Source organism: Oreochromis niloticus, linkage group LG3 (assembly GCF_001858045.2).
Source record: "Oreochromis niloticus isolate F11D_XX linkage group LG3, O_niloticus_UMD_NMBU, whole genome shotgun sequence".
In the NCBI taxonomy this organism is placed as follows: domain Eukaryota; kingdom Metazoa; phylum Chordata; class Actinopteri; order Cichliformes; family Cichlidae; genus Oreochromis; species Oreochromis niloticus.
The window spans coordinates 56500835-56528060 of NC_031967.2; the positions used below are offsets into that span (position 1 = coordinate 56500835).

Consider the following 27226-nt stretch of genomic DNA (forward strand, 5'->3'; position numbering starts at 1 on the left):
TCATTTTACCCTCAAATCATAGCTATTGTTGTTCTCTATCCAATAGCGTGTTTATAAAAGCTCAGAGATTTAAATCTTTACAACTGTGTGGATCCAAATCAAATCAAATCAAATCACTTTTATTGTCACGTCACATGTGCAGGTACACTGGTACAGTACATGCGAGTGAAATTCTTGTGTGCAAGCTTCTCAAGCAACAGAGTTGTGCAAAAATACAATAACGTAGAACAAGCAAAAATATAAGAATGGCTAATCTGAAAGTAATAAATATATGTACAATATATAAGAGTATATGCATTATTGGATGTGTATACTAAATATGTTTTTCTACGTGTGTGTGTGTGTGTGTGTGTGTGTGTGTGGGTGTGTATATACATATTTTACAAATGAAATAGAGTAAACAATAAAATAAGATATATAAAATGTACAGAGGTTGGTAGTCGGACATGTGCAAAACAGTGGCATTAATGTACAGTATGGAGTGCATAATGTTGAAGTTCCAGTAGTGAGGGTGAGGTGTCTATGACGTGTTCAGCAGTCTGATGGCCTGGTGGAAAAAGCTGTCTCTCAGTCTGCTGGTACGGGACCGGATGCTGCAGAACCTCCTTCCCGATGGAAGTAGTCTGAACAGTTTATGGCTGGGGTGACTGGGGTCCTTGATGATCCTCCCTGCTTTCCTCAGGCACCGCTTCCTGTAGATGTCTCGGAGGGAGGGAAGCTCACCGTTATCCGTTCAGCACACCGCACTACTCTCTGGAGAGCTTTGCGGTTGTAAGCGGTGCTGTTGCCATACCAGGTGGTGATGCATCCAGTGAGGATGCTCTCAATGGCACAGCGATAGAAGGTCCTGAGGATGCGGGGGCTCATGCCGAATCTTTTCAGTCTCCTGAGAAAGAAGAGGCGCTGCTGCGCCTTCTTCACTGTTTTGTTTATGTGTACTGACCATGTGAGATCCTCAGCCAGATGTACACCAAGGAAGCGGAAGCTGCTCACTCTCTCCACAGCGGCGCCGTTGATGGTGATGGGGGTGTGTACTTCCCTGCACCTCCGGAAGTCCACTATCAACTCCTTTGTCTTTGCGACGTTGAGGGTGAGATGGTTGTCTTGACACCAGTGGGTCAGGGCGCCGACCTCCTCCCTGTAGGCCGTCTCATCACCGTTGGTGATAAGACCCACCACTGTAGTGTCATCCGCAAACTTCACAATGATGTTGGAGTTTCTAGTGGCCGTGCAGTCGTAGGTGTAGAGTGAGTACAGGAGAGGGCTCAGTACACACCCCTGTGGAGCACCAGTGTTCAGTGTGATGGGGGATGAGGTGATGCTGCCCAGTCTGACCACTTGGCGTCTGTCAGACAGGAAGTTACGGATCCAGCTGCAGAGGGAGCTGCTCAGTCCTAGATCCTGCAGTTTCCTGTCCAGCTTCGAGGGAACGATGGTATTGAATGCTGAGCTGTAATCTACAAACAGCATTCTCACATACGTGTCTCTTTTCTCCAGGTGTGACAGGGCAGCATGGAGTGTCAGGGCTATGGCATCATCAGTGGACCTGTTGTGGCGGTATGCGAACTGTAGAGGGTCCAGTGAGTCGGGTAGTGCAGAGCAGATGAAGTCCCTGACCAGCTTCTCGAAGCATTTGCTGACGATGGGGGTCAGGGCTACGGGTCGCCAGTCGTTCACTGAGGAGATGGTGGAGGATTTGGGTACAGGGACGATGGTGGCCATTTTGAAGCAGGCTGGGACTACAGACAGAGAGAGGGAAAGGTTGAAGATGTGTGTAAACACTCCAGCCAGCTGAGCCGCGCATGACTTGAGGACGCGGCCGGGAATCCCGTCCGGACCAGTAGCTTTGCGTGCGTTCACCCTCCTGAAGCACTTCCGCACATCCTCCTCAGACACAGTGTGCGCGCTGACGTCATCCGCGGTGCGCACACTGTCCGGTCTCATGGTGTTCGCTGTGTCGAATCTAGCGTAGAATACGTTTAGATCCTCACACAGAGAGGCCGTGGTCTGCGGTGTGCTGGTTTTCCCTCTAAAGTCTGTGATTGTGTTTAGTCCCTGCCACATACTCCGAGGGTTGTCAAACTGTTGCTCCACCCTGTCCCTGTACTCACGTTTGGCTGCTTTGATCGTCTTCCGGAGTTGGTAATGTGCATGTTTGTAGTCCGATGTGTTCGCGGAGGCAAAAGCGGTGCTCCGTGCCGCCAGTGCCGTGCGAACATCTCCGTTAATCCAGGGTTTTTGATTTGGGAAGGATTTAACTGTTCTGGATGGGACGACATCTTCCACGCATTTCCTGATAAATCCGCAGACTGAGTCTGTGTACTCATCAATGTCTTTAGCAGCCACGTGAAACATTTCCCAGTCCGCGTGATCAAAACAGTCCCGCAGCGTAGACTCCGATTGGTCCGACCAACGATGCACCGCCCTCAGGGTTGGAGCTTCCTGTTTCAGCTTCTGCCTGTAGGCGGGTAGAAGCAGGATGGAGCGGTGATCTGATTGGCCGAATGGGGCGCGGGGGAGGGCTTTGTACGCGTCCCGGAAAGAGGTGTAGCAGTGGTCAAGAAGCCAGTCTCCACGAGTGTTGAAATGGATGTGTTGGTGGAGTTTTGGTGAAACTTTTTTCAGGCTACCCTTATTAAAGTCCCCGGTCGTGATAAACGCTGCCTCTGGGTGTGCGGTTTCCTCACTGCTGATCGCGCTGTACAGTTCCCTGAGTGCTCGGTCAGTGTCGGCTTGTGGGGGAATGTAAACAGCCGTAATAATCACTGCTGTGAATTCCCTCGGTAGCCAGAATGGCCGGCACTTAACCATCAGGTACTCCAGGTCCGGTGAGCAGAAGGATTTGACCGGGTGCACGTTCGCATAATCACACCAGCTGTTGTTGATCATGAAACACACACCACCGCCTCTGCTTTTCCCAGTAAGCTCCTGTGACCTGTCCGCGCGGTGCACAGAGAACCCCGGTAGTTGTATTGTAGTTGTATTGCGGAGTCCGGTACCTTGTCCGATAGCCAGGTTTCTGGAGGGATCACATTTTAGTCATTCAGTGATTCAAAGAATATATGAACTTTTAATATTCATTCAGATGTTTTCTGACTCTGAATTTTCTTTTCTCATTACTTAGGTTTTTCTCATTTACAATTAAAACATTTTCAGCTATTTTCCAAATTCTGTGTGGATGTCAGCTTTTAGCAGTTCTGCATTTTTGTTTTCAGGTGCAAATTTCTGTATTTTTCATCTCATTCAAAATTTTTAACTTAAAATTCAGCAATTAATTCATTTCAGTGCATACATTCAGATTCAAGCATTCACACTGCAGTTTCTTCAGAAAATGCACTTTCTAGTTAGTGTGAATGCTTGTAAAAGCATTCACAGTATTGTTGTTGTAATCTTTATTATTAGTGTGAATGCTTGTAAAAGCATTCACAGTATTGTTGTTGTAATCTTTATTAGTGTGAATGCTTGTAAAAGCAAAAATTTCCCATGTATTTCAATGGGGAGACCCTTCAAATTCTCCTTCAACTTACTCATTTTTAAACTCTTATTACTTCCACATACGTTGACATAGAGCCACCATTCAAACTTTAAAACGAAGACAAGACATTCAACTATTCAACTTGTATTTATCTTTTCAATATCTGTTATACTTTTTCTTCAGTTCCAGTTTAAGTTTCATGATGTTTTTTCAGCCGTTTCAGAGTTTATAATGGGTGTGTATGGGACGGAATGTTGGGGCTAGAGTGAGACAGCTCAACTGCTAGAGTGAGAGGAGCGAAAAAATTAATCTTAAAATCTTTTTTAAAACTGCTGCTGTGTCCGCAGCGTTTGCTCTACAGGTATGATTTTACCCTCAAAACGTAGCCATCGCTGTCCTCTTTCATCCAATGTGTTTACTATTGTGCTAGATGTTATGGTTCTTTCATAAATGTCACCAAAGCACAGCCTCCTCCCTCCAACTCCTCCATAGACTCCAATGTTAAAATGGCTCAGAAAGTTCCTTTGAAAATCAGAAGAGCAGGCTGTCTTTACACTGTCACCACGTCCATATAATAAACTCCACAGGCATGAAAACTGAGAATTCGGTAGACTGGACATTGCTGCCGCTCACGGTGAAAGAATTTTGTCAATACGACTTATACTTTTCATTTGGGAGCGATTTGTTTCGGCCTGACTTTTCTGTTCATTTTAAGCAGCAAAAGTGAGGTGCATGTCTGCGTGTGTATGGGGCCATTGGGTGCAGTCACTATAGCAACCAGGCTCACACCTGCCTGCCTAATGAGCTCTCTCTCTCTCTCACTGTGCCAAGATTCATTTTAAACACTTCTCTTTCAACTGCTGCTGTGTCCACAGTGTTTGCCCTACAGCCATCATTTTACCCTCAAAACGTCGCCATCGTTATTCTCTTTACAACACAGTGTCTTTCCAAGCTCAGAGATTTAAACTTTTTAAACTGTGTGGATCCAAGTGGAGGGATCACATTCTAGTCATTCAGTGATTCAAAGAATATGAACTTTTAATATTCAATCAGATGTTTTCTGACTCTAATTTTCTTTTCTCATTACTTAGGTTTTTCTAATTTACATTTAAAAACTTTTCAACTATTTTCCAACTTCTGTATGAAAATTAGCTTTCAAAAGTTCTGCACTTTTGTTTTCAGGTTAAAAACTCTGTATTTTCCAGCTCATTCAAAATTTTTAACTTAAAATTCAGCAATTAATTCATTTCAGTGCATACATTCAGATTCAAGCATTCACACTGCAGTTTCTTCAGAAAATGCACTTTCTAGTTATTATTATCTATTCCGTACGTTTTTGGAGTCCTACTACTTCAAAACCGTTCAACTTAGAAAAACCATTCAAACACCGTTAGATTCCTCTTCTTTTGGACATGACTGCTTGTATTTTTTTCATTTATAACATTTATATTTTTAAAATTATTCAACTTTTTTCAACAAAAATTTCCCATGTATTTCAATGGGGAGACCCTTCAAATCCTCATTCAACTTACTCATTTTCAAACTGTATCTACTTCCACATACGTTGACATAGAGCCACCATTCAAACTTTAAAACGAAGACAAGACATTCAACTATTCAACTTGTATTTATCTTTCCAATATCTATTATACTTTTTCTTCAGTTCCAGTTTAAGTTTCATGATGTTTTTTCAGCCGTTTCAGAGTTTATAATGGGTGTGTATGGGACGGAATGTTGGGGCTAGAGTGAGACAGCTCAACTGCTAGAGTGAGAGGAGCGAAAAAATTAATCTTAAAATCTTTTTTAAAACTGCTGCTGTGTCCGCGGCGTTTGCTCTACAGGTATGATTTTACCCTCAAAATGTAGCCATCGCTGTCCTCTTTCATCCAATGTGTTTACTATTGTACTAGGTGTTATGGTTCTTTCATAAATGTCACCAAAGCACAGCCTCCTCCCTCCAACTCCTCCATAGACTCCAATGTTAAATTGGCTCAGAAAGTTCCTTTGAAAATCAGAAGAGCATGGTGTCTTTACACTGTCACCACGTCCATATAATAAACTCCACAGGCATGAAAATTGAGAATTTGGTAGACTGGACATTGCTGTTGCTCACGGTGAAAGAATTTTGTCAATACGACCTGTACTTTTCATTTGGGAACGATTTGTTTGTGGCTGACTTTTCTGTTCATTTTAAGCAGCAAAAGTGAGGTGCATGTCTGTGAGCGTGTGTATGGGGCCATTGGGTGCAGTCACTATAGCAACCAGGCTCACACCTGCCTGCCTAACGAGCTCTGTCTCTCACTGTGCCAAGATTCATCTTAAACACTTCTCTTTCAACTGCTGCTGTGTCCACAGTGTTTGCTCTACAGCCATCATTTTACCCTCAAAATATCACCATCGTTCTTCTCTTTCCAACAGCATGTCTTTCAAAGCTCAGAGATGTAAATCTTTAAAACTGTGTGGATCCAGTGGAGGGATCACATTTTAATTATTCAGTGATTCAAAGAATATGAACTTTTAATATTCATTCAGATGTTTTCTGACTCTAAATTGTGTTTTCTCATTTCTTATGTTTTTTTAATTTACAATTAAAACATTTTCAGCTATTTTCGAACTTCTCTGTGTAAACGTCAGCTTTTAGCAGTTCAGCACTTTTGTTTTCAGGTAAAAATTTCTGTATTTTTCATCTCATTCAACATTTTTAACTTAAAATTCAGCAATTAATTCTTTTCAGTGCATACATTCAGATTCAAGCATTCACACTGCAGTTTCTTCAGAAAATGCACTTTCTAGTTAGTGTGAATGCTTGTAAAAGCATTCACAGTATTGTTGTTGTAATCTTTATTATTGTGTGGATGCCGTCAAAGGGCTTCCACACTATTGAGTTCCTGTTTCTCTTTATTCTTTATCTTTCTACTTTATTCTTCTAGTTGCTCCGTATTTCGCCGATTAACTACTGCTTCAGTTTTCAGCCGATTTTCTCCGTTCAAACTCTAAACTGTTCTGCTATTTCTGCTAACGACTGCTATGACTTTTGGTGTTTATTACTATTATACTTTTTTAAAATATTACACTTTTTTCCTTTAATTTGTCCCATTGAAATGAATGGAAAACTTCTACAATTCTGCTAAAACTTGCTTGTTTTTGAAACTTAACTACTTTGTCATACTTTCACCTAGAAACTCCATTCAAACTTTAAAATGTTCTCAGATTATTGGGCTATTCCTGTCTGATTCAGCTTTTTCAGATCTTCTACCGTTTTAATTTTATACCTCTTTAAGTTTTCAGTTCCAAAATTGTGATTTTTCAGAAAATACATGCGTTGCTATGGTTGCTATGCAGTTAACTCAGTGAGCGCTGGTCTGTTCTGAATTTTCTCTTCATGTCTGAACAACTTCTTGCTACTCGCTCAATTTCCACTCAACCCCCACAAATTGTACATCAAAACGTAGGTATTTTTGCTGGCTTTCAGACAATGTCACTATCTTTATTGTGAGATTTACCGTTTTTTCGCAATTTGCCTCGGAGTGACACAAGGTCTCAATACTCCCCATTCAAAGTCTATGGGGAGGTTTTGAAATTCAGAGCTGAAATTCTGAAACGGGAGGCATTTTCAAATCGCCATATCTCTTTAACAAAGCAAAGTTAGGACATGAGGCTTGTGCCAATATATCTTCAGACACTGCTGACACTCACAGTGGAAGCAGTTTTTACAATTATCTTACCGTTGAGCAATGAATTACGTTTGTTTGAGGGGTGGAAATCTGTCCTTCTCTCAGTCTTCAAACTCTGGAAATGAAGCCGTTTCTTCTCTCGTCATATCTCCGCGACGGAGGTAGAAAGAGCAATGAAAATCGCAGTCAAAATACACCAAAGTCCGCTGATTCACCCAGTACAAGAATTATGCTGCTAGCCCTCCTAGTTTTTGAGTTACACGACGTTTTGTAACTCCAAAAAACGGCGCTTTTCGCCTCTCACCGCGATCTATTTCTGATTGCTGATGTCTTTGTTTTTCAGCCGCCCGCCCCTTTTCCAGGTGGTGCAATCAGTAATGACACGGCTCTGCAGCTCAAAGGTCGTGGGTTCAATCCCACCTTGGTCAACATTTTTTTTTCACTACAAATTTATACACTATCACAGACCTGTAATTTATATTGCTAATTTTTTTCAGTACAAATGAGTAGTGCAAAAACATACTATGTCTGCAACATCACAGTATATCTGTTATGTTATAGTAGTACTACTAAATCACAGTATTTCTGCCAATTCAAGGAGGCTGACTGTTACTAAGTGCATCAGTGTACATATCTTGATGCATTCTCAATCATCCAGGAAAGTAAATCTCCAAAAGTTTAATCTGTTCATCTGGACGTAGCGTTTTGTGGGAGAAACATTTCGTCACTCATCCAAGTGACTTCTTCAGTCTCAGCTAACTGCAGGTTTCCCCAAACCTTATAAACAGTACATTTGCATAATGACTGAAACCAGCCCACTGTTCCTTCAGTTCCTACATTATGCAAATGTACTGTTTATAAGGTTTGGGGAAACCTGCAGTCAGCTGAGACTGAAGAAGTCACTTGGATGAGTGACGAAATGTTTCTCCCACAAAACGCTACGTCCAGATGAACAGATTCAACTTTTGGAGATCAGTGTACATAGGTCATCTGTTGTGTTGGAGTGCCCTCTTGTGGCGCCTTTTGGGTAGTGCCTTAGTAAACGTGAACACTGCAAAGAAGTGATATCAGACTGGTTTGTAGTGGAGGAATTTGTTGCCAGTTTCTTTCATCTTTAATCCGTATTCATGTTGTAATGTAGTAGTACCACAATATGGCAGAAACACTATGTTTTGGCACAAATACTTTGATTTGGTATACTTTAGCTTCTTCAGCTTCTTCACCCCTTTTCAGCACAAATTCCAGCTTTTTTGGCTGTTTTCAGAAAAAAAAAACCTCTTTTCAGCAGAAACTCTGCTGATTCATCTCTTTTCAGCGCAAGTTTCTGCTTCTTTGCCTCTTTTCTGCAGAAATTCTGCTGAGTCACCTCTTTTCTGCAAAATTTTCAGCCTTTTCACCTCTTATCAGCACAATTCTCAGCAGCTTCTGCTCATTTCAGCAGAATTGTCCGTCTCTCCACCTCTTCTTTGTAAGAATGACTTTGGCTCAGGGAAATGAATAGCCGCCTTGAGACCAGGAGGGCCAGGTTCGAATTCTGGGAATACTCCCCAATCAAAGGGAGGTTTTGAAATTCAGAGCTGAAATTCTGTAACGGGAGGCATTTTCAAATCGCCATATCTCTTTAACAAAGCAAAGTTAAAGAGCTATGAAAATCGCAGTGAAAGTTCACCAAAGTCCGCTGATTCACCCAGTACAAGAATTATGCTTCTAGCCCTCCTAGTTTTTGAGTTACACGACGTTTTGTAACTCCAAAAAACGGCGTTTTTTGCCTCTCACCGCGATCTAATTCTGACTCGTCAAGTCTCTGTCTTTCAGACCGCTGCCCCCTTTCCAGGTGGCGCAATCAGTAATGACACGGCTCTGCAGCTCAAACGTCATGGATTCAATCCCACCTTGGTCCACATGTTTGGTTTTTTTTCACTACAAATTTATACACTATCACAGACCTGTAATTTATATTGCTAATTTATTACAATTCTGCAAAGTTTTATGATTTTAGCAGCTTTTCTAATATGGACCTCAGATTCTTGTTAACGCTCCATGGCAGAAACAAGTACACAGCCTGATGAAGCAGACAGAGGCAGTACCTCTGATTGGTGAATTTGAGCAGAACCAGGTTGTTCTTTCATTTCATTTCTTTATTTATTTCACACATGGTTCAACAGTGTTTCTTTTTCTACATACAGAACCTTCTGCCTCTTTTCAGCACAAATTCTGCTGATTCATCTCTTTTCAGCGCAACGTTCTGCTTCTTTCCCTCTTTTCTGCAAAATTTTCAGCCTTTTCACCTCTTATCAGCACAATTCTCAGCAGCTTCTGCTGATTTCAGCAGAATTGTCAGTCTGTCCACCTCTCCTTTGTGAGAATCAGTTTGGGTCAGTGAGATGAGTTGCTGCCTTGAGCCCCGGAGGGCCAGGTTCGAATCCTGCTCAAGGTGACATTTTGTTTTCACCACCATACAACTTTTCAGCTTTTTCAGCTTTTCAGCAGACAGCTTCAGCGTTAAGGCATCCACACAGCATTTTCGCAGGAAATGCAAATTTTTCTAGTTTGCACTGTTTTCCACTCTGGATGTTGTTTCTGTTCAGCTGTAAGTGTAAAAAGCTCCATTCTACAACCTGTTTGTGTTAGTTGTTCAATAGAAACATGATTTTGTGCTGATGTTGCACTTCTTTTATTCACAACCAAAGAGTTTTTAAAATCTTCATCAAATTGCATTTAAATTACTTTTTGAATATAACTTTAAATACTTAGATTTAAAGTTATTCTAAAAGTTTAAATAAAAGATCAGTATTGCTTAACTGCAAAACATTTTGGGTGCAGTGTAGGGCTGCCACGATTATTCGACTAGTCACGATTACATCGATTATCAAAATCGTCGACGACTAATTTAATAGCCGACGTGTCATTTGAAGCTTTGTAAGATCCTGAAAGACGCAGGAATAAGTAGTAGGATTTAAGAGTGTAATAACGGACTGAAACAGAAGATGGCAGCACTGCATGTACAAGGATGCACACTGCACCAAACGCTGAAGAAGAAGAAGAAGAAGCAGTCTCTGGTGTTGTAGCTGTGTCCAAATTAATGGGCTGCATCCTCCTGAGGACGCATTTGTAGACCTATTACGTCACAGCGACGCAACGAAGGCTGTCCAAATTTGTCGACTCCTCCAAATGCAGCCGACAAATGCGTCCTCCTTTTCCCCAGATTTAAAGGATGGGACGGATGTGTCCTTTACCATATCCCAGAATTCATAGCGGGCTCAGCCAATTCCAGTTTCCAACAATGGCGGCTGCTACTAAGTTTTAATATTACTCTTATTTTGTGACCCAGAAAGATTAATAAACTTTTAACACATTTTCAGGCGAGAATGTAGCTGTGTAAACTTCAAATATCTGCTCGGTTTATCAAGACATCACATATTTGTAAAACTGCTCAGACGTTTTCAGAGACATCTGTTACCCACCAGCTCGATAGCTGACGGGGAGGTCGAGGGTCACTGAAGCCGCTGAGAACAGCGGACTCCCGGCACATCATTTTCAGATCAACGCGGTCTTTCGCTACTCAGGTTAAACATGATATATAAGTCACTTAGACAACTTAAAAAATGTTATTGTTGGGCTTTTTTTCAGTGTTTTATTTGTTCCTGAGTAAATCGGTTTGGCTGAGATTAAAGTTACAGTTTTCACACAGCTGAATAGAGACAATCTGCATATTTCATTAAAAGTTTAATAAACTATCATCTTGTCGTTGTGTTTACTTAGCACATACCTGAAACACTTCAAGCTGTAAGCTAATGATAGTTATATAAGAGCAGATGCATGCTGGTGCAATAAGCTGTACGTTTTACGTCCAATGGATGATGATCTGACTAGTCGACTATCAAAATAATTGTTTGTGACAGCCCTAGAGCGGTGTATTTTTTGCATAATAGAATATCTTTAATGTTTTGTTTTTTAAAAGTTGAGGATGAGCGGTATCGTGCCATCTCTAGTTTAAATGTATAGTTAGATCACCTCCACAAATCAGGACGCCTTTAGACTGACTAATCATCAACTCTATCATCTTCCTGTAAAAAGAAGAAGTGCTGCAGGTGGAATATAAATGCCAGTCGGAGTGAATTCAGTCCCTTCTATCTTTCCCCTCATCAAAATGGATCTACCCTCATGTTTTTCTTCACACCATGTTAGATATCAAAATGTCAACCCCCCTCTTGGGTTTTGATTTATGTGATGAGAAGAACACCTCAGTGAAACCCATCATTTGCAGTTTTTTATGTTCTATGTCATCTAGATGTGTCTCTTGTAAATATACAATATCTGCCTTCTGTTTTTTCATCTTAGATAACATCTTGAAGCGTTTGATAGGGTTGAATATTCCACGGATGTTGAAGGAAATAATATTTAGTCTTTCATGTACCGTATCTAACAAGAAACAATAACTGCTACATTCAGCCTCTCTGGAAACAGTGCACAAGTAACTAAAAGAAAGTAACTTTGTAGTAAAAACCAAGAACTCTTCTGGGAACATATATTTGCGTAATCAGAGTGGAAAACGGTACTGTACCTTTTGCTTGTAAGTACTTTTTGTTATGATTATTGTGTAGACCTGGAGCTTGTCTCTGATAGCTGGATCAGCTGCTCCATAGGATCCACTGAGGAGGGGGGGGGGGGTGACCTTGACTGGTCTTTTTTTAGCCTCCTCAGGTGAGTGGCAGAGCTCATAGAGCACCCAGAGCCTGGATACTGTTTCTGGAAGCAGATTTTGTCTTTCTTCATCCATGCTTTATGTTGACTGTCCTCTTTTGTTTTGTAGTGGTGAAATTTGATCCTCGATCATCATCGATCTGGGTCTCTCATTGAGGCAGGCTTGGGGGCGAGTGCTCTGTGAGCCCTTTCAGTGTGCAGCTCAGTGTCCAAGTTTTCTCTGATGAGTTTCTCCCCCAAACTTCTTGCCGAGTCCCCCTCTTCATTTTCTGGGACATTATATATCCTAATGTTGTCTCTCCTGGCTCTCCCCTCATGGTCAATGACTTTTTCATCGTGTCGGGCTTGAGCTTTAAGCACGTGTTTCATCACCTGCTCCAGTATCTGAGCTCTGGTTTGGCTGCTTCACTGCGGTCTTCCACCGATTCTCCTGTTAGTCTTATGAATTTCACCTTTTATATCGTCAAGCTAAGTGTTGTTCTCCTTTCAGAATTCTTGAATTCCTAGTAAGATTATCTCCATGGTTACTCCAGCAGGTTGGATGCCTCATGTTGTCTTTAGCACTACCGCTGTGTAGCAGGCCCCATGTGTTGTCATCCATTTTGTTTAATTGCGTTAGGTTTTTCTTACTGTTTTCTCTTGTGTCCATTGCTATCCTGCTTTTGGAGTGTCTTTAACATCACACAGGTTTTAAAATCTCAATTTGCAGCATTTGTTGTCTTTTTTAATTGGAGGAGTTGTGTCTCTGTGCAGCCATCTTGAGAGACGGTGGAAACGGAAACTGAATAACATGATTTCTTTGGCTAACAGCTGTGCTTATAGAAGTTAGAGCTTAGAAGCCTGAAACATATCTGTGTGAATTGCCTCGGCCCTTCCAGCATGTTTTTAAGTGCATCAGTTGTTTGGGAGCTGTTTGCTGAGCCTTTAGTCGTTGGATCGTCGCTCTCTGTGCCACACCTGGAAACTGAAATGGAGCCACTGACTGTGCTGTAAACACACTGTGAGCGTTTTGTTGCTTCTCTGTTTCCTGTATTTCTAAGGATTGTGTTTGTACTGCTTGTAGGGATTGGAGTCAGGGTGGACAGAGAGAGATTATGAGATATTTGTCAGGCTGTGATTCTGACTGATACCTCTGCATGTCACTGCACTCCGTCCTGATATCAGTGATGTCTTTGTGGAAAATAATGCCAGAGGAAATAAAAGCATACATGCTCCAGCAGAATCAGATTTTCATTAGCATGTTAGCACCAAACTGCAGTGAGTCAGGTCAGCTACAAGCTGCAGACACACCTGTGAGTCCATCAAACTTGACAGTAAATTAAGAATGAAGTCCTCATCAGCTCGGCCATCTTTAGAAGCTGCCCAGGAAATGAACTGCACATGTGCACTGGCTCCATGCGTGGGGTTGTCCTGCATAGTCAGTGGTGTCAGTAGATCATTAAGAAAATAATATGTAACTAGATTACTTTGAAGGTGCAACCATGGATGACAAAGGTGGGTGGAGTCTGCTCTCAGACAGCGAATAACCAACAATTTGCTGACCTGTATCAGTGATCATCTTTTTGTTGCCCGGTCCTCGGTGGATGCTGTCACTTCCTCTGACACTGACTCGCCGTCTGTCTATCAAAAATCAGACATGAAAATCTAATTTGCTCTAAACTCTCTGACTGTTACTAATATCATCACAAAATCTGCAATAACTGCTGGAGATGGAGATGAAGCTTCAACCTGCAGAAAATAGTTTATTAAAAGCAGTTTGAATAAACCCAAGGCTCAGAGCAAAAGAGACAAAAGCACCCCCAAGTGGTCAGACTGTAGACAAACAGAATAAATCCTATCAAAGACAGACACGCTGGAAGCATCTTTTCTAACACTCCAGTATTTATTAGCATTTATTATAAATTTATTGTGACTTTGAAGACGTTCAGTGTTTCCTTTGGTATAACGGAGGTCTGACTACAGTCCAGTAAACACACTGATTAGGATTATAGATTAAACTGCAGTAATACTTTCACAGTGTGCAGTGTTGCACAGGTCAGAGTGGTTTTACACTGCAATACTCAACAACAGGAAACTATAAGAATTTGTTACTCTTATAATAAACATAGAAGAAGAAAAACATTTTTCATTTGGAGTTGATGAATATAAATGAATTTGAACTTTACAAACCAATCAAAGACAAACTGATCCATGTGAGTTTATAACAATATTCAAAGGCTGCTGCTGGACACAGACAGGAGACATCATTTTCACTTGCTGTCACCTGGATCTGGAGTCATAAACACTGAAGCCCAGAACATTAATACAAATCTGTTTCTGCCAACTAGTGATAAACCTGCAGACTAATGGCTCAGAAAGCTAAAATGAGCCAATCATTTCTTTGTTTAGTTCCCCTGAAATGAGATCTGATATCAGCAGCTCTGAGTTCATTCATCATTATTGTCCAGTGATGAGATTTTGCTCTGTTTGGTGACAGTCAGCAGGTTTTTCCTGCATGTGGACGTGAACAGTCGTACCTGACAGCAGCAGGTAGCAAACAGAGATCATCTTTCCAGCTGGAACTCTTCACTGAGCTGAACTCATTCAAAATGTTCTGGATTCAAAACAGGAAACAGTCCAAATGTGTGTCTTCACTCTGACTCTGGATCAGATCTCAGTGACAGACTGTGGACATTATGGAAGCCTAAATGTGACACCATCTTCCTCCTTCATCTGTAGATTAAAGCCAAACAAAGATTCTCATTCAAAGTCTGAAGGTCTGAGAGAGACTCAATCGTTGTGTCATGTCAAACACAGTAAGAGGAGCTGAAGCACAGATGTGAAGAGCAGATGTTCATCAGATTATGACCTCACTCTGTTTTGTCTTCATGTACATTCAGTCTGTGTTTATAATGCAGACTTTCTGCTTTTATAATAACACATTTTATATTTTGTGTAATCACAGACTGGCTGACTGTGGACTCTCAGAGACTCACTGTGAAGTTGTGGCCTCAGCTCTGAAGTCCAACCCCTCCCATCTGACAGAGCTGGACATGAGTGGAAACGAGCTGCAGGATTCAGCAGTGAAGCTTCTGTGTGCTGGACTGGAGAGTCCAAACTGTCGACTGGAGACTCTGAGGTGTGTTCACTGACTGCAGCTGTTGTTGTTTTTCTATATTTCAGGCTGCAGAGACTTTGAGCTTGTGTGGAAACAGAGAGAGAGAAGAAAGACATGAATGTCAAAGCTAATAAAGGTGAAGTTAGGAGCTGTGATGATGTTCATGTATCAGAAGCTGATCTGGCTGCTACAGAGACGACCCACACAGCTGCTGTGGTGAGGTGTGTGTTAGAGCAGAGGAACACAGAGCAGCCCAACACAGGCCCAAACATGACAACAAAGCAGGATTCAGGCTCTGTGAGAGGATTTCAAACAGAAGCTGGAGAAGAGAAAGGACTCTGTTGGAATGACTACAGAAAGAAGGCAGCTGAGACCAGTCCAAGTGTTTCCATGGAGACCAGTCTAACATTCATTTATACACTAACGCACAGAAGTGAACGGATCCATAGTTTCAAATGTAGAAATAGTTCTCAGTTCATTTACAGAGTTTAATACAGTTCATGAGGAAATGTTCAAAACAGCAGCTGAGAAGAAATCTGCTTCACAAAGTTCGATCAATTCCAATAGTTTGTGATGCACTTGAACGCAGCGTGAGCAGTTCACTGCCCAACCCCACAGAGACTGTCAGTCTGGACTTTCCTTTATTTCTATTGGCTGTCAGTGAGATTTCAGAGCAGTCAGAGACTGTGGGTCTGTGTATGAAGTATAATTCATGTGCAGTTGTTGAAGCTGTAGAATGAGAAAGTTTTGGGTTATTTCCTGCTTTCATTGTCCTGCTCGTGCTGATGAAAATGCTTATTGATGTGTGAATTCATTCCTCAACGCTCGATTCTGCCTGAACAATGTGAAACCTCTGCTTTTCTTTTTTTTTTTTTTTTGTTGGTGTAACACAATTCAACGCACTGAAGCATCGACTTGTTCCATTATCAACAATGAAAACAGGAAACAGAGACAGCTGGCCTTCAAAGTAAAAGCTGCTCCTTTTGAAACATGTTGGCGGTAAAATGTAAGAAGAGCTGAAGCACATCAATGATCTACGTGCCAAAATATTAAACACAGGTGATATATTTGTGTGAGTGTTGCACAGCTGATGGCCGATGGCTGCGCCTGCTGGAGTGTTGAGATTCAGGTGTAGATGTAATCATGTACATATAGCACAATTGCTTGTCCGAGATCAGCTGATCAGAGTCAGGCCAATCAGCTCTGAGCTTGCTCAGTCTGAGTTATGGAGGTGCATACTACAATTCACCATGGCAACGAGTAAATAAAGAGCAGAGGCTCCGTGTGAATCCAGAGGAGCAGGAACATGAATAATGACAGTAGATGTTTGTGTGAAAGTGCTGGAAGCAAATTAGTGTGTGATGTTCTTTCAGTGTTGCACTTTGTAGGTCTCCTCTCTTCAGGAACTCTCTCTGCAGGAGGGGGAGATATAGGAGAGGTGGAGGAAGATCTCAGCCTGGGCGTCTATTGTGTTGTGTAGTCTGGAAGATGAGTGGATGACGGGGTGGGTGCAGTTTTCTCTGTGGTGGGGTCAGGTGGACCGTCCCGGGCTCTGTGGGGCCGGGCGGCGCTGTTGAACTGGGCCCCAGTCCGGATGGGCCTGGGCCCCCTTTCCCTGGCGGGTTGCAGAGTATGGGGGTGCCTACTGGGGTCAGCGGGGGAGCTGGCCCCAGGGAGGGGTCACTTGCCCCTCCCTTCCTTCCCTCCCCATCTCCAGCTGCCTCCCTCTTCCTTCTCCACCACAATCACCCACACATGCAGGGCCTTGGGGTAGGGGTGTGTCACCAGGGTGCAGAAGAGGCATCCCCCCCCTCTGTCCCCTTCTGGCTGCCTGTGCCTCAATTTTATCCCACAACTTAGACATTCACATTACTCACACTCTCATTACACATACATATAGGATCTTGGGGGTGGGCACGCTACACGGATTCCAAATTACCATCAGGGTGTACACCTCACCCCTGGGGTCGTTGCCCACCTCTCAATTTTAAATACACCTAGACATTGAGGGCTAGCAGGAGGGGCTATGCGCTTACCTGCTGCTCTCTGGCAGGTAGCTCCATGCCCTCCTGGGTTTTAAATGCACCTTAGAACACACATACATCAACACTACATATGAGTGGGTGGAGGGAGGTTTGGAGTCTTCCTACACCCCCGTTCTCTGCGGCCTGCTGGAGCGGGGGGGCTGGGAGGAGGAGTTGGCTGTCCGACTGGGGTCTGGAATGTGGGGCCTCCCTGCTGCTGCCGAGCCGGGGCGGTCTGCTTCTCTCCACCCCAGGGAAAAGGGTAACACCACCTGGGTCTGGGTGCAGTTTCCCCCTCCAGGGGCAAGGGTACCTAGACCTTAGAGTACGCTTGGGGAGTGTGATTGTGTGTACAGCATCTCTTTATGTCCGTCTCCACGTTGGGTGAGTGTTGAGTAATTGCATATGAGAGCATGAGGGTGGGAATGGATGTTTGTATCTGTGTGTGCCTGTATGTCTGTGTCTATATGTCAGGTTGGGTATCAGACACCTTCATTACATGAAGGAACCTTTTAAATACAAGTGCGCTCATGCTCACAGGTGTACACACGGGTGCTCACACACACAAACTACACCCTTTTTGGCTCCTACCTCAAAGCACACTGTGCGCTGTCGATCTTACGTGCTGCACAATAATATTTAATATTTAGTATTTACTGTTATATTCACATATATCATCGTGATGTTGTGTATTATGTTGCTCTTTTTTTTCTTCTGCTTGCTTTCTTTTTTCTTTCTCAACAGGTGATCCAGGTGATCGAGATGTATTTTTTGTCTACTTATTTTGTTGGTTTTTGTTTGTTGCCCTTTTTCCCCGTCCCTCTTCTCAGCTGTTTTTCTTTCCCTCTTTCTTTCTCCCCTTTCTTTTCCCCAGTCAAGTCTGTCCTGTATTTAGGAAGTGAAAATAAAATAAAATAAACAATAAAAGCAAAGGTGAATCAAATGGACCATTACGGCAAGGCTGGGATGGTCCATTTGGTAAAGTAAATCTGTTGGGCATCTTTCTTCACCTTTAGACAATAATTCTGATGGCAAAAGAACCAAACGGGACAGGCAAAAAAAAAAAAAAAGTGTTGCACTTTGTAGACGCTCCCTGAGCACTGGTCTCACAGCCAGCTGCACATAGAGACCAGTGTTGTTAGTCCAGGTCAGAAGATGACTTGTTGGAATGAAAATGAGCTTGTAGTTTGTCTGCTTTAATCATGTGACTGGAAAAAGGTGTTGGACTTCAAATATGTCCGTTTCTTTCACACTTCACCTTTAAAAGTGAAGCCATGTGGTTCCTGGAAGGAAAAACACGACTTTTTCAAGTCTTTGTCCTGTTTTTATGATAAATGTACGACTTTAATGTGAAACATTCAGAGTTTTTTCTCTTGTTGTGTTTGTTTGAAGCTGCTTCCTGTTGGCTTCAGCTGTTTGGAGTTTCCATTTTCTAAACTTCTACATTCTGAACCTTCTTCAGCTCTGAACAGATGATGAAACACTGAATGATTTCAAGCACTTTGTCCAATAAACTTACATCTTTCATTCTTTACACAGATTGAGGGGCTGTGGTTTGTCAGAGATCAGCTGTGATTATCTGGCAGCAGCGCTGAAGTCCAACCCCTCGTATCCCACAGAGGTGGACCTGAGTGGAACCTACAGCAACCTGAAGGATTCAGGAGTGAAGCATCTGTGTGATTTTCTGGAGAATCCACGATGTCGATTTGAAACTCTGAGGTCAGTCAGCATGTTTTAGTTGTGCTGAGATGAATATGATGTGAAAGTTGTGCTGACACTAAACTGCAGACATCAGGCTGATATTATACTGATCCACACTGAGGATCTTCATGGTAAAGTCTGTTTTCTTCTTCTCTGGTTTAGTCCATTGACTGTAGCAGAACAATGTTCACATTTCAAACAGTGATACTCAACGTATGGCCCGCGGCCCACACGCGGCCTGCCCACCTTTCCTAATTCAGAGAGAGGGGACCCTGATTAACTGTGTAGCTTCTTCCTCACAGTTCTAAGTATCAGACACAACAATGAATAATCCACAGCTGACTGTCTTTAGCAGGTCAAAGGTCACGGCACACAGAAATCTGTGAAACAGTTTGGAGCTACAGAAACAGGTCCATACAGACTGAAGCGTGTCTCCTTTGCATCTTCTATATTTGATATTGAGAGTTTCCAGAAGAGCAAACATCAAACATGCCTCCAAACATGTGACGAGTCAGACTGACATCATTTCTACAGAGACCAGTGTGAGCTCTTAGCAGGTCACTTCAATAAGAAGGACAAACAGTGCAGCAGGAATGACTAAACCCACTAACAGTCTGATATCCCCGTGTTCCTGTTGTTCTACAGCATCATCATTAGGGACGGGTATCGTTTAGGTTTTATCCGATACCGGTGCCAAACCGGTACTTTTGAAACGGTGCCGGTGCTTAAACGGTGCTCAAACCGGTGCTTAAAGAATGGAGAACACAAAATTGGTCCAAAAACCTCTCATGTTCAGCTGTTTCTTTTGTAAAAAGATAACAATGTTAGCCTTTTCTGCAGCTATAGGGCATATATGGTCTCACTCTTGGCTGGAAGCAGTGCTTAAACAATGGAAAAAACACAAACTTTGTCCAAAAACCTCTCATGTTTAACTGTTTTCCACTTTTTCTTTGGTCATTTTAGCCTTTTTGGCCAGGGTGAAGGGAGTATCTGCCATCAAACAAGAAGACAGCCGCATGTAACTACGACGGTGTTTGCTAGTTCACCTTACATGCATTAATGTAATAATGTGGTTAGTGTACTCAACGTAAATTACACACGAACAACATGAAGCTACTCACGCAGAGAAGAATGGCTGCTGCTGCCGTCATCATCCTCATCATTTCTGCTACACTGACAGGGCTAGGGGCCAGGACTCTACTCTTCGGGTTTTGGGGGATGTTGCTAACTCCGGGTCCAATAACAGGCACCACACCCGCAGTAGATGTGCACGATGTGAGGTCTCGCAGCAAGCTATATTTCTCGGCTTTTAACAAAATGCGTCGTCAGGTGTTTCATCAGATTTGAGGTGTTACCTCCTTTGACAGTATCACAGTATCAGCTTAAAGCACTTGTTGCAGGCTGCTGAGTTTGCATCTTTTGCTGCGAAGTACAGCCAGACTTTGACCGCTTCGCCTTGGGTATTTTTAATCTGTAGCTCTGCTCTAAAAGGACGTACGTACCTGGACCCGCCTACTATCCTCGGAAACGTAAAATGTAGTGCTGTCAAAATTATCGCGTTAATTGTTAAGATCAATGCGAAATGTTTAACGCGTTAAAAAAATGTAATGCTGATTTTTTTTTTTATCAATTTCCTGTAATCTAAAACCTTTAAACGCATGAGCACCTCTGGAGGGGGGGGGGGGGGGGCAACAGTGTGCTATGCTGGCGTTTGGCCTGACAGAAATGATTAGAAGAAGAAGAAGTGACACCATGCTACTATCTAGCTAACACTAGCTAACACACGTAAGCATGGACGAGGGTGGACTTTTGGGTGGAAAGTTTCTCTTTAAGAAGTTGCCTGATGGCTTGTTGGACAAAACGAGAGTAAGATGCACAATTTGCAAAGCTGAATTCAAGTACCACAGAAGCAGTTCATCACTGCCGCATCACCTGAGAGCAAAACACCCAACTGAATCCACCTCTACGGGACCTCGCCAGTCTACGCTTCAGGAGTATGGTGCTCGTGGACGAATAACAAAAAATGTGAGAGAAAAATTAACCAATTCCTTGGTTGTTTGGATAGCTAAAAACTGCCGACCAGTTAGCATAGTAGAAGATGATGGACTGAGAGAAGTCATTCGTGCTGCATCAGGAGATGAGTGTTACAATCTGCCCTCGAGAGGAACCATTGTGTCGAGACGGCACACTTTGTATGGGGACCAGAGGGCTCAGCAGTCCAGCAAGCTTGTGCAAGTAAGTAAACGTCGCTCTCACCGGAGACCACTGGACTTCGGTGAACAATGATAATTACTTGGGGGTCATGGCGCATTTTATTGATAACGACTGGACTATGCAATTGTTTGCACTAACAGTGAGTAAAACTGAAGAGAGACACTATGCTGAGGCGTGTGCTGACCATATTCTGAGTGTTGCAAACGAATGGGAAATCAAGGACAAGGTAACCACGCTTGGCACCGACAGTGCTCGTAACATGGTTGCAGCCGCCAGACTACTTCCATTTGAACACATGCCCTGCATGGCCCACATTCTGCAAAGAACGGTCACAGTTTCTCTTAATGACAGCGCATTTGAAAGGGCTCTGGCCAAATGTCGCAAGATTGTTGGACATTTTAAGCATAGTCCAGCAAACGCTCAGGAATTAAAGGCACAGCAAGCTGCACATGGACATCAAACAGAACCGCTTGTTCAGGACGTTCCAACAAGATGGAACTCCACCCTAGAGATGATCAAGCGGATCCAGAGAAACAAATCTGGGCTGACCACCATCCTGACTCAGCCAAACAGCAAGGTGACCATGTTGACTGACCAGGAGCTTGACAGACTGCAAAAGCTGGAGGAACTACTTGAACCTTGCAGGTAAATCATTTTGTTTCTCATGACTGTGTGTCTATCTTTGTGTTCTAGCTTTGTTTTCAAATATGTTCTCCACCTCCACCTCTCTGTGTATTTTCATATGTGGTATTTATGTTTGTCTCTGTGTGATTAATAGAAAAATACAGACTTGATCTTTCTATTACAGATATGTTACCGAACTGCTGGGGGGAGAGCGGTATGTCTCCTGTTCCATGGTGTTGCCAGCCTTGTGTCATTTGTTCAGGATTATGGAGCCCTCAGATGATGACCCAGTCTACGTTTTGAGGTTTAAGAAGGTTTTTACCACAGACCTAGCTCAGCAGAGGGACAGCAGCAATCTCACATGGCTGAAGATTGCTACTGCCCTTGATCCCAGGTTTAAAGACCTTAAGTGCCTTTCCAAAGATGAAAGAAGAGAGGTGTGGGCATCAGTACATGACCTTCTTATGGCAGAGACGGATGCACACCAACCATCTGCTCAGACAACAGAGGAACCATCACCAAAGAAGAGCAAGATGTCCATCTCCTTGCTGAGTTCTCCTGATTCAGATACAGAGGAAGAGGAAGATGCTATAGACTGCTGTCTGAATCTGTACAAAGCAGAGCCCAAAATTGACATAGGAGAGTGTCCACTACAGTGGTGGTTAAAGGGAGAAGGCGCACATGCCAGGCTGGCACCTATTGCACGCAAGTACCTGTCAACCCCAGCAACCACAGTGCCTTGTGAGAGATTATTCTCACTCTCAGGTCACATCATTCAAAAGAAGCGTGCTTCTTTGTCATCAGACAATGTAAACAGAATAGTCTGCCTCAGTAACCGGCTGAGTGCAAAGAAGGACTAAGCCAGATTGCTCCTTTAAAGTGAAAAATGTTCAACATTCTGGGTTTTCAGCTGTGTCTTTTTGTGTTTTAAATACTGAGTTTTGTCCACCCTTTATTGTTATGATATTCACTTTAACCTTTAGGCCTGGGTTCGGTCACCGTTGATGGCCTTAAAGGTGTTTTGTAAGTTTTCACTGTGTTAAAGATTGATGAAAACTATTAAAATTCTCTTTGAATTTCAGCATACATTCTTTGTGTTTATTCTGCATTTACTTCATTGTGTTGCATAAATGTCTGTTACATTTTTTCAACTTTATATTTTAAGATTGTAATTGGAGCCAGGCCATTGATCAAGTAATTGCGATTAATCGCAATTAATAACAGAAAATTGTGAGATTAGTTAGTTAATTTTTTTTAATCTATTGACAGCACTAGTAAAATGATTGTCTAGAATCGAAAGTGTATCACAGCTCAGGAAAAAAAAAGCACCGAAATAAAGCACCGAAATGTGCGCTGCTTTTCGGTCTGGTTACTACCGTTTATGTCATGGCACCGGACACCGGTACCCATCCCTAATCATCATTAATGCTGCTCCACCACCATCACTGCAGCTGACCAATCAGCTTCTGTCACGTCATGTGACGCTCTGTGACTCAGACTGGAGAAATGCTAAATGGCTAACCTGAAGCTAACCAGAGAAACAGTCAAAGTACTGATGATTCCTACAAAGTGTGTGTGTTCAGTATGAGATGAGTGTGAATGAAACCATGGAGGAGCGGGCCGTGGCTGCTCTCACACACGTTTGCTGCAGGGGCGGATCTACAGAAATGTTCTTAGGGGGCAAAATCAAAGCCGTTATTGTTGACACATGTGCAGCTGTTACATCCTGTAATATGCATTAAATATGGTTCAAATACATTAAATGCATTAAATATACATGTTTCATATAAATATAGTCTACAACTGTATTCTCTTCAGCCCACATAATGAAACAGTTCAGTCAGATAAAGACAGAAGGCCTTTTCCACGTCCCTCTGCTCAGTGTTAAAGTGCTGATGATGTTCAAGCTCAGGCAGCAGGAGGGATTTCTAAGCATCCTTCACTGATCCACAACAAAGGTCCAGAGTTTGATCCTAGTAGGACAGGAAACATACTGATAAGAGTTTCAAAGTGTCTTTGTAAGCAGACATGATTGAAATGAGCCAGTCTGAGTTTGGTTCCTGCAGTTTGTGCATCATAAACAGAGCTGAAGCAGAGGCAGCGTGTGCCTGCAGGTGAATGTACACTGCTGTTATAAGAGCTGTGGAAACTCAGGTCCAAAGGACGTAACCATACTGCTGTTCCAGGACAGTCACAGAGTTACAGCATCATTTGTGACCATAAAGACAGAAAGCTCATCCAGATCCTGGGATTAACAGTCTGTCCTGGTGGTGTCCAGTCAAACACGTCTCTGTGAAAGCTTCAATCCAACAGGCTCCAAAGTCCTTCTGCTCATTTCCTCACCGGGTTCTTGATGCTCTTGTACCATCTCTCTGTCGTCCTCCTCGCTCCCTCTTTGCACTCAGTCTTTGTGCATCATCAACACTCACATGTGGAAAACCAAAGTTTGACTGAGCAGAAGATGATCATCAGTGACGCTGTCTTTAAAATACTCTTGTTAGAAATGTACGACTTTAATGTGAAACATTCAGAGTTTTTTCTCTGTTGTGTTTGTTTGAAGCTGCTTCCTGTTGGCTTCAGCTGTTTGGAGTTTCCATTTTCTAAACTTCTACATTCTGAACCTTCTTCAGCTCTGAGCAGATGATGAAACACTGAATGATTTCAAGCACTTTGTCTAATAAACTTACATCTTTCATTCTTCATACAGATTGGAGAGCTGTGATTTGTCAGAGATCAGCTGTGATTATCTGGAAGCAGTGCTGAAGCTCAACCCTTCGTATCCCAGAGAGGTGGACCTGAGTAACCACAAGCTGCAGGATTCAGGAGTGAAGCAGCTGTGTGTTCTTCTGGAGAATCCACAACATCAAATTGAAACTCTGAGGTGAGTCTCCATGTTTTAGTTGTGCTGACACTGTTGGTCTGTGGAACTAAAACCTTTATACAGGAAGTCTGGTTCAGGTCTTTGTAGACCTTCTAATCTCTGATCCTCTGAGTCTTACTCAGTAGATGATGCAGAGTTGTGAAGCCGATGTGGGTGAAGACACTCGCCCAGCTCTAACTACCTTGACGTCCAGGTGTCTTCCCTGCTTGTCCTGATACAAACAAACCTGAGTAACCTTGCAGGTCAGATCTCATCAGTCACACCTGTTATGGCAGCTCTCCTCTAGATTGTAGTTCTGTCACGGTTTGGCGGGGCAAACTGTGGGGATGTAGGGAAGGAGGACCCAGGCGCGGAGCTCTGTGTGCAAACAGTGCGTTTATTTACAGTGACGAAACTGATACACAACAGTACATTCCCGTGTGTCCCCGACTTCCACTCCGTGTCTTCTCCCAGTGTTTGTGCTCCGTGTGTCCGCTCCCTCGTGCCCGTGTACTCTGTGCCTGCTGCCCTCTCGTCCAGCAATCCTCCTGGGAAAACAGAGGCAGTCGTTAGCACTCTCAATTACACTGGTAAGCTCACACTCACAAACAGACCAGCTGGAGAACTGACGGGAAGTCTCACGCAATGATCCAGCGTCGGAGAGAGCTCCACCACACTCTCAAGTAGCTCAGCTGCAGGTGTGTCACGGTCTTCAGGTGTGGCCAATCACCTGCCAGGGCCACACACACACACCTACATACACATGTATCTACAAGCAGGGAGAACAAGGGACAGCAATATATATATATATATATATATATATATATATATATATATATATATATATATTATAATACTAGTCCATAACTGTTGACAAGTTCTTGTTAACCTGGGATGGTTTTAGAAGCCTGGACCACAGACTCCAAGAGGAGATATTACTGGGAAAGGCCAAAGCAACCTATTAGACCCATTAAACACTAACATAGATGAATACTCAGATTTAAACCTTTATTGTTTCACAAAGGGTTAAAAAGGGAACGTCCACAGTTTAGACTGCAGCAGATTTTATTAAAGCAGTTTGACAGGAGCAAAGCAAAAAATACAAAGAATAAGTGTTTAACATATTAATACATATAACATAATAATAAAAGAAAAGCAAAATAATGATAAAAAAGAATGAAAAAGTTGTTCAGAGCAGCAGGATGTCTGAGGTCTGCAGAAACACAAAAACACAGCAGCTAAAAATAGTTGTTGAAAGAAAACGAGGTGGGAGCTGCTGATTCCTGAGCTTTGATACTGGATTAGCTTCAGTAGTTATTCCCATCACTGCTGTAGGAGCTCCATTTAGTCACAGCTGATTGTCTTCTTTGACCAATCAGAATGACTACTGTTGTAAAAACAAGCAGACAAAGAACCAATGAGAGTGAATAACAGGATAAAGAGCTCGTGTGATGGAGGCAAAGCAATAATCAGCAGACTGTAGCAGTTTATATCTGGATGAAAGTAGAAGGAGCTCAGCGGAGCTCAGTCCCATGTCTTTGGTTAGAAACAACATCAGTGATTTCCTGCTGCTCCAGATGATTCCAGCAGCTCTCATTACAGCAGCTGATGAGAGAAACAGCTGATGGCTCACAGCTCGTGCACTGTTGGATCTCCAGATGTTCACGTGGCTGAAGTCTGTGAAGAAACTGTGGTCCACGTAGTTCACACGGCCTCAGATTGGACCGAGCTCCCTGGGTCACTGCAGCATCCTCAGCTGGTACATGGACGTCTCTGTTCCTCAGTCTTGGAGCCCCTGCAGGTCCGTCCACACCACCAGGGTCTTCTCACTCACCTTTCCTTTGTCCTCGTCCTTCATCGGCCGTGCTGTGTCTTTGTTCCTGCGGTGTTCCCTCCTTGAATGCACAACAAGTACGGTGCTGGTCTTTCTCGGGTGGAGCAGAGACAGATTGAAGTCTTTCAGGCTTTAGTGCAGACTTCCCTGACAGAGGCTGGACTCCATCAATCAATCAATCAATCAATCTTTATTTATAAAGCACTTTTCATACAAACTGTAGCACAAAGTGCTTTACATGGTTAAAAGCAGCCCACCCCACCCTCCCACTCATTCCCCGCACTGTCATTAATAGAAGCGGTCATGATACACACAGAAGAAGCCCCCCAGCCAGGCTCAGAGGACCCACAGGGCCCCAGCAGTCACGGTCGATCACAGCCCCGGTGCAGAGAGCCCCCTCCGAGGAAACACTGGAGATATGACCTAATAAGAATATAAACAGGATAAAAAGATAAAATAAATAAGAGTGGGATATAATATAAATATAAGTATAAACAAAGTAAGAAGATAAAAAATGAATAAGAATACAATCAATAGGTATTAGGTAAAACTAAATGAATAATATAAATAGAATAGCAGGATAGAATAAATAAGCATTAAATAAATAAACGTTAGGTAACAGCTAAATTAAAAAGGTGGGTCTTGAGCCTGTTTTTAAAAACATGAACGTTCTCTGCGGCCCTGAGCTCCTCCGGCAGGCTGTTCCACAGTCGAGGACCATACCACTGAAAAGCTGCCTCTCCGTGAGTATGTGTCCTGACTTTAGGGACAATCAAAAGGCCAGTACCAGAGGACCTCAGGGTCCGCGAGGGTTCGTATGGTAAAAGCAGATCTGAAAGATAAGAAGGCCCAAGACCATTAAGACATTTAAAAACCAATAAAAGAACTTTAAAATCGATCCTGAAACACACGGGGAGCCAATGCAGCGATTGTAAAACCGGTGTAATGTGGGCCCGCCCTCTGGTCTTCGTCAGCACACGAGCTGCTGACGAAGGAGGCTTCTACACTGTGTGGAGGTC

General features: G+C 43.0%; 2 protein-coding genes across 19 annotated transcripts in view; both read left to right on the forward strand.

Annotated features, from left to right (window-relative positions):
• Nucleotides 1–27226, forward strand: part of LOC109201101 (NACHT, LRR and PYD domains-containing protein 12) — a 79531-nt gene that overhangs the window by 36538 nt on the left and 15767 nt on the right. For 16 of the 17 annotated variants that reach the window (XM_025903302.1, XM_025903339.1, XM_025903347.1 and 13 more), the window contains 3 exons: nt 14798–14971; nt 18514–18693; nt 24221–24394. In XM_025903302.1, coding sequence (XP_025759087.1) covers nt 14798–14971; nt 18514–18693; nt 24221–24394 — 528 coding nt within the window. The remainder of the gene's footprint in view (nt 1–14797; nt 14972–18513; nt 18694–24220; nt 24395–27226) is intronic. The other variant, XM_025903343.1, reaches the window with a different exon arrangement.
• LOC102081849 (zinc finger BED domain-containing protein 1) lies at nt 20228–22484 on the forward strand. Of its 2 annotated transcripts, XM_019356666.2 has the most exons (3): nt 20229–20910; nt 21030–21534; nt 21698–22484. In XM_019356666.2, coding segments are annotated over exons 1-3 (1182 nt in total). In that variant the 5' UTR covers nt 20229–20909; the 3' UTR covers nt 22374–22484. The 2 variants fall into 2 exon arrangements, with proteins under 2 accessions (XP_005464700.2, XP_019212211.1); XM_005464643.4 differs by having other exon boundaries at nt 20228–21534.